This window comes from Citrus clementina, unplaced genomic scaffold, assembly GCF_000493195.1.
Source record: "Citrus clementina cultivar Clemenules unplaced genomic scaffold, Citrus_clementina_v1.0 scaffold_3, whole genome shotgun sequence".
Classification (NCBI taxonomy): Eukaryota; Viridiplantae; Streptophyta; class Magnoliopsida; order Sapindales; family Rutaceae; genus Citrus; species Citrus x clementina.
The window spans coordinates 3,249,876-3,257,902 of record NW_006262339.1 but is presented as its reverse complement, the minus strand read 5'-3'; the positions used below and the strand labels follow the sequence as shown (position 1 = coordinate 3,257,902).

The 8,027-nt window shown below is 33.6% G+C and overlaps 1 protein-coding gene across 1 annotated transcript; it reads left to right on the top strand.

Annotated features, from left to right (window-relative positions):
• On the top strand, positions 1-5,972 carry LOC18046099. The gene is made up of 13 exons (XM_006439788.2): positions 1-204; positions 664-799; positions 1,178-1,314; positions 1,446-1,647; positions 1,860-2,098; positions 2,232-2,343; positions 2,635-2,779; positions 2,921-3,063; positions 3,193-3,362; positions 3,539-3,847; positions 3,944-3,996; positions 4,194-4,408; positions 4,644-5,972. The coding sequence occupies exons 1-13, from the start codon at positions 1-3 to the stop codon at positions 5,816-5,818; spliced, it is 3,240 nt and encodes a 1,079-aa protein (XP_006439851.1). The 3' UTR covers positions 5,819-5,972.
• Positions 5,973-8,027: the final 2,055 nt, after the last annotated feature.

Below are 8,027 nucleotides of genomic sequence, written 5' to 3'. Positions count from 1 at the left end.
ATGAATTTGAAAAATTTTACATGGTATGTTTTGCAATGTTGGGTTCTTTCACTTCTGTTCTTCAAAGTTCATGGTGATTCTGTGGTCTCTGTGAAGTTCTTGAAGGCTCCTAAGTTATTTTCACGACTGAACTCAGCCACATTTTTGTTTCAAGTGTTGGTCGCTGGAAATTACAATTGCACTGACTGTAGAATCAGTTGCAAGGTTTGTTGAATTGTTTATTGGTTATAATAATTTTTTTTTTGGGTCTGCTTTGCAACGTGAGACTTTACAATTGCTTTTTTTCATGTTCTGTTGTCTATAAGTTGAAATGGGTTGGTAGTTGTTCATTGTTGCAATGAATTTGCTTTGAGATTTTTGCACCTGAAGGCTGAAGTTTTATTTTAGTCTTGTCGATTAAACTGTCCTATTAAATGCCCAAAAATAATTTATTAATAACATCATCTGTATTTCCTGATTGTTGAGAATTTGTTGAAATACAAATTGAAGGTTTTTTACTTGGAAAAAAGGAATAAAGAAGACTGGATGGTTCGTCGTTCTAGCTAGCCAACTGCTGCCCATACATGATTTTTCTTAGAACTTGTAACAATTTAAGATGGTATTTTTGTTTTGAAATTTTTAATTTACTAAATTTGATGGATTTTTTTTATACCATGCATGCAGCTGGATGATGGCATTGCTTCAGATTGTGGAACTTGGGAAGTTTCATACACAGGCTTGCATGATGGGAATCACACATTTGAGGTCTGCAGCTATGGATCTCAAGGAGTTGGCTGTTCTAGCCATAACTGGATTGTTGGTTAAGAAGACTTACTTTTGATCTTTTTTTGAGTTCTTGTTATCGTTACTTCAGTACTAACTACTAAGTATGCACAAGAGACTTGTTGGTAGAATTCCTTTGATATCAGTTGGAATAGTGTAAAAATGTGATTATATATTATGCTTGTCACTGAATGTCGTCTAACTGAAGATAAGAAAATTAGAGTCTTGTCTTTGATTTCCATCAGATCCCAGTCTTACTTTGCTGTAGATCTGATTATGATCCATTTACTGTTGAAAGTGTTAATTGCCAATTCTTGTGGCATTAGATGCTCTGACATTCAGGTTTTGGAATGTTGCTAGTTATACTGACTTGGATTTCTGGATGCTAATGTTCAATTCCATATCACTTTTGCAGATACAGTCCCTCCTACAGCATATATAACTGCATCATCATCTTTTACAAATGCCAAAAATGTCTCTGTAAATATTTCTTTTACCGAACCCTGTTGCAGCAGAGGAGGTTTTGGATGTTCTTCTGTGAATGCCTGCAACGTGAGTAGGTGGCCAACAAAATATATCAATGTTTTAACTAATTTCATTTTGCAAAGTTGCTGATACACGATCGATTCATCTTTTATAAATCAACGGGCCAAATCATTAAATACTCTCATCTTTCTTTTCAGCTGCTGGTCTATGGTGCGGGCCAAGTTATACCATCTTCTCTTATCACTGTACAACGAAGCCTCGAATATTCTCTTCTTGTGAGCTTATCATCTAATGTTCAGTATGGGAGAGTGATATTGGTAATGGATAAAAGCTTTTGTACTGACACCGCAGGGAACATATTTTCAAGGGCAGAAAATTCCAGTTTCTATGTACATTTTGGTGAGTTTGTTATCTTGTCCTTCAATCTTCATGTTGAAATTTGGATTTCGACATTCTTATAGAGTTACCTTGTCGCTATGACGACATGAGTATTCATTTTCATATTTTTAGCTCTCTTAACTGGTAAATGTTATCTTCCTTTTTTTAGATTTTTTTTTCTTTTTTGTTACGTAACTTACTCAGTTCATTTTGTTGCTATTTGTTTTCTACAGATAGAAGAAGTTTATTTGTCGACCTAAGGTCTCATGTTCCTGAAAAGTTGCTTCAACTAAATAATAAAACCAGGACTGTGCAGGCAACTAATGATGATGAGAAGTTGAAGGTGTACTTGTACTTCTCAGAAGCTGTTCTCAATTCATCTGCGGAAATTCTAAATTCTTTGAATTCAAGTCAGGGAACACTTGTTCCAATCAATGGAAAAAACCGTGGAAATCACAGATTTGGGTTTATGGTAATTTGAATATATACCTTACATAAATTGGGACCTTGCTATCGATAATCTTCAAATTATTATATTATTTTGCTCAAATATTCGCAAACCAATTTCACATTGGGTGTTCATATCATTTGCAATTTCTTTTCAGGTTGCAAATATATCTAGCATTGCTATTATCACTGTAAGTCTCAAATCAAACTCCATTATAAGCAGATATGGGACTCCTGTCTCACCAATTGATCCAGTTACTTTCCTTTATGGTATATTGTGCATTCTTTTCGTATGGAATTAAATTAGATTCTCCATTATTTTTTCAGCTCCTATTGACTTAAAAGTTTGAAAGATTGGTAAGAAACTTTTAGATTGAATTAAATTAGATTCTCCATTATTTTTTCAGTTCCTATTGACTTAAAAGTTTGAAAGATTGGTAAGAAACTTCTAGAGTCTCTGCAATTAATTGAGCATAAAAATTTCTAGACTTTATTTCTTTTCTGGGAATACTTTGTGAATGCGGGTTTTCCTCCTGACATAAGCATAGATGTGACTCTCAGATTCTCAGAGACCTGCTGTGAGATTGAGTACAACATCTAGTACAAGGACTAGGCAGGATAGTATCCCAATATTAATCAAGTTCTTGAAGCCTGTATTTGGCTTTAACTCCTCTTTGATATCGATCTCAGGAGGGCATTTGCAGAGGCAAGTTATTTATTATTAGCAACTTCTGTAAACACCTACCATGGAATACCATGAAAATGAGCAAAGCAGCTTTGGATCGTTTTTTCAAAGATTAGAACTCAAGTCTATTTTAATTTTAATTCTTTTATTAATGCTATCCAGCTTTCAAGAAATAAGACGGAGCATTTACATTTTAGAGATACAAGCTAATGCTGATACTGTTTCTGTCAATGTTCCCGAAAATGTAACTGGGGATGTTGCTGGAAACAAGAATCTACCTTCTAATGTTCTACAAGTGAAGCACTGTAACGATTCCTCTCTTCTTGTTTATTATTAGCTCAATTAATATGCTACATCCAATTTTTGGATGACTGTCAGTTCCCCATGGTTTTCTTTAGTATTTTTCTTATGAAAGTTATGACACATATCTGCAGATTCTGTACCTACAATCTCTTCTACAATTTCTACATTCGTAACCGCTGCTTTCGTGGCAACATCTGTTGCTGCTGGGCTGCTCACTGTGGCAACATCAAGCCTTCTATCTGTCGGGGCATTTTTGAAACCACCGTACTCTCTGGTGTCTGATCCTGCAAGGAACCTTTTTGTATGATTTTTGACTTATTTGTATGATTTTTGACTTACTCTTGAATGTGGAAGCATAACATTTAGAATCAGAGTAGATATAAGATGCCATTGCCATTTTATATCCTCAAAGATTGTCTAAAGTCAGCTTTAGCTATAAAACTGAAATCCATCACCTCGTGTGTTCCTTTTACGCAGAGAACTGCATGCCACATCCAGGTTTTTGCACTGTCAAGATGGTTGGTGGATACGTTGCCAGTTGAATATTATGAATTTGCCAGAGGTATTCAGTGGAGTATTCCATACTTCAATCTACCATGGGAAACAGGGCAGAGTCACCCAGTCATGGTGGGCTCAAGTTCCCCAGATGGCCCACATTCCTACATTTCCAAATTTAATCATTTAGCTATTTTTCAAAGTGAGCAACCAGTTGCAGGGAATTCAAACACTGACGCAGCTGTATATGGCTCACCTCTAACTCCAATGGAATACGAGTCATTTTTCGAGGTAAAAATAAAATTTTCCTGCTACGTCACTTATTTTTCAGCTTTGAACGGAATGTTATGAATACATTGAATGATCAAATGTATCACATGTATGCAGAGCCAAAATATTAAACCAGAAGCAGATTATTTGGATTCGAATCACATGAATGGGTAAGTTATTGGGACATTTCATTTAATTATTTTAATGAACATGTTTAGACATTCCAGATTGCCAAAGGTATATGGTGTTTAGTTCTGGTTAAGAAGAACATTTTAACGAAGGAGTTAGCCTTCTTTTTATTTTCTTTGTTCTAAAGATTCATTTGTCTATTGATACACTATATTACAGCACTCATTTCCTCTTGTAGTTGGAGGGAATTCGACAGAAGCATGTTCTGGTTAGCTGTGATTGGCGGTAGTTTGATACTTCTACATATTTTACTCGTCCTAATTGTAAAATTCAGAAAGAAAAACTCTGAAAAGCAGAGAGGCTATGGAGCAGTCACATTCCCGAGATTTGAGATCTTTCTTATAATTCTTGCACTGCCTTGTATTTGCAAGGCTTCTGCTGCTCTAGTTGAAGGTAAGTTAAAATATTCATTTTTCCCTTTTTATCATCGACATTGACATGAAAAAGCTCTGCATCAGATATCCATTACTTTTTGAAGTGTTATCTATATGTCACTGCAAGTAATATTTATTTATAAACTCTTTATAATGAGTATCTTAATCTTATGAGTTTTGTAGAGAACTTTCAAGCAAATGTAGATAACTTCAAGCACACGTGTAAGATGTTAACTTATCTGCTAATGTTTAAGGTGGAGCGCGATCTGGATTAATACTTGGCATTCTTCTGTTGGCTGTGGTGTCTTTTCTGTTGCTGTCCTTGCTCTTGTTCCTCTCAGTTGGAATCACCCTTGGGAAGCTGCTTCAATACAAGGAAGTTCATCAAGAAGGCCAGAGATTTCACTGGTATCAAGAGATTGTCAGAGTAACTCTAGGTCCTGGTAAAAGAGGCCAATGGACATGGAAAAACCAACCAGACTCCAGTTATCTAACCATTTTAGGCCCTCTGTTTGAAGATCTGAGAGGTCCCCCAAAATACATGCTCTCACAGATTTCCGGAGGCAATCCCCACAAGGAACGTGATCGTATCATTGCCTCTGATGATGAAACAGAAGATGCAGAAGCACCTTTCATACAAAAGCTGTTTGGAATACTTAGAATATACTACACACTCCTTGAATCTGTGAAACGAGTTTCTCTAGGAATTCTAGCTGGTGTCTATACGGATGACTGGTCCTCTAAAACTCCAACAGTAGTTCTATTATGCATCACCTCATTTCAGCTCTTTTTCATGGTTCTTAAGAAGCCTTTCATTAAGAAAAAGATTCAGTTGGTTGAGATCATTTCCATTTCCTGCCAAGTGGGTTTATTTACACTTTGTTTAGTTTTCATAGAGAAGGAATTTTCATCCGGGGGAGAGACTAAAGTTGGAATCTCCATGCTTGCGCTTTTCTTAGTCGGATATTTTGCCCAGATGATCAACGAATGGTATGCATTGTACAGACAAGTAAAGCAACTGGACCCGACTACAAAATCTCTTTTGTCAGGCCTAAAAGTAGCTTCCTTTGGAGTTCTCCTGCTCGTTTTCCCACAGAAGCTGACTAGAAACCTGGAAAGCAAATTTCCATTGGATCGATGTGGGGAAGGAGTTGCTGTTGATACGGGTTCTGCCGACAGGATCAGGAGCTCAGGCAGCAGAAGCTCAGGGTCAACAGACAAACCATGGCTAAAACAACTGAGAGAAATGGCTAAGTCCAGCTTTAGCAAAGAAAGAAGTGGAACTATCAATGATCCTTCGACCAGTCAGACTAAATGGAATGGCTTTTGGAGCGCCAAAAGGAGCAGGAGTTCAAGTTCATCTTCGGATTTCAAGTCAAAATCAAAAGGATTGTACAAAGACTTAGAAGCAATTTTTGCAGCCAAGTGAAGCGGGAACTAAAATTGTCCTGAACAATGTAATAATAAGAAGTGTGATTAGTTTCAGCAGAGCTATTGATCAAATTGTGATTCAAACAGACAGCTGCTGTATATCCAACACATCCTACTTGTTGGAAACGGAAAATTTCATCTGATAATTAAACCCGGAGATTATCTCACTTTTTTGAGTAGTCATGCTCTCGTCCCGTATGGTGATAAAAAAAATAATAAAACTAAATTTTAGATTGTATTTGTTATTTAGGTTTCTAAAAACGATTAATAAGACTGAAAGCTGACAAAATTATTGTATGTACCCAACCGTATTGTTGTGTCGGCGTAAATCCAACCTGGTTTGACGTTGTCTTTGTTTATATTTTGTCTTTTTTTTTATATATATATTTTATTTTGGTTGAAATATCAGTGGTCTTAGTGTGCGTTTGGCAGCTTCGTTACACTGTATTTTATTGTATCAAAAAACTATTATTGTGTAGTTCATGTTTTGCTGTAATTTTTTTTTTTAATTATGGGAGACTATTGTTTAGATTATAACTCATATTTTATGAGATTAATACACTGATGTTTACAATTAAACAATTATTATGGTTAATTTACAAATTTTATATGGTATAGTTCTCTTTAATATTCGAGAGACGTTTACTCCACTCACATTTCGAAAGGAAGAAGACTATTTTCACTCAAGTTCAGAAAAGAAATTAAAGTCCCCACAATGGGTTGTGAGGGCTTGAACTCGTGATCTCACAATTGTGAGGTTTGTTTTGCCGTAATTTTTTATTATATTGCACTATATTAAAAAGGTATATAAAATAAACCTATAGGATAATGTTTAGACTGTATGGTATTAAAATACGTCATAATCTATATATAATCATTTAACTTTTATTATTTAATAAATTATAGGAAACTTAAATTTATTAAATATTAATTAAAATGATTTTTTTAATGAAAGTAAACATTTTATTTATTAAATATTTAGATTTATTACTATTATTAATAAATGTAAATAATATTAGTCTAATTTGTAAATAATATTAGTCTAATTTTAACATTAGTATAAAATAATGTTATTTTACATAATACAATATATACTAACTAAATAAAATATTATATTATGAGTTAATAAAATATACCCTAATGCAATAAAAACAGTGTGTGTTAAATGCACCGCAGGTTATACATACTTTGAAAGAAATAATTTTGAACGAAATTATGTGTACGGATATTTACGTAATTTTGGCTAAAAGCTTGTTGCGTTCGTAGAGATGGCAATGGGGGAGGGGAGGGAACCGACATCCCCACACCCATTCTCGATATTCTGCATATATCTTCATCCCTTTCCTGTCCCTATTAGAATTGCTTGAAGAGATCCTCGTCTCCTCCCTGAATAATAAGAGAGGATCCCCGATCCCCGAATAACTGATACGTTTTTAAATTTAAATTATGAACTTGATTTAATCATATTAAAATAAAAATTTAAATAAAAATAAGGTTTAACAATATATCTTACACTAACATTAATGCATTACAAAAATCATACTACAAAATATAAATCATTAGATTAATTATCTTCGTCAATTTTCATAATTCTATAATAAAAAAATTATTTTTATATCAATAATAAAATAAATGAAACGGGTATAGATACTAAAATTAATATTTTTAATAAAAGCATTTATTCTTTCACTCATGCTCCTCGTGTTCTTCCTCAAGAAATGTGACAAATTGAGAGATAACATAAGGTTTCAAATTTAAAATAATAAAATAATATAAGCAATATGACTCATAATCTAAAACAGTTTTGGGCCAAGACATTTAAAATAAGGTTTGGTCGAATAGTAATTCAGGACTACAGCTAGTTAAGTAGGCTCGAAATTTTTATAATAGATTTATATAAATATTTTGATATTTATTATTTATACTAATATTTAATATAATTTAAATTTCATTATTTATTTATTAATAATTCTAAAAAATAAAATCAAAATTAAAAATTAATATGAGGAAATGAGAAAATGGTAGAGGATAAAGATTTCACCTTATCCTCATCATTTCCCCAAATAAAAAACTACTTAAAAGATTATTCTCATTTTTTTTCCGAATAAGAAATGAAGTATCAAATTATCTTCGTACCCTCTAAAATAAAAAAGAAATCCCCAAAAAATCCCGATCCATGGAAATTTTTGCCATCCTTATGCGTCCGT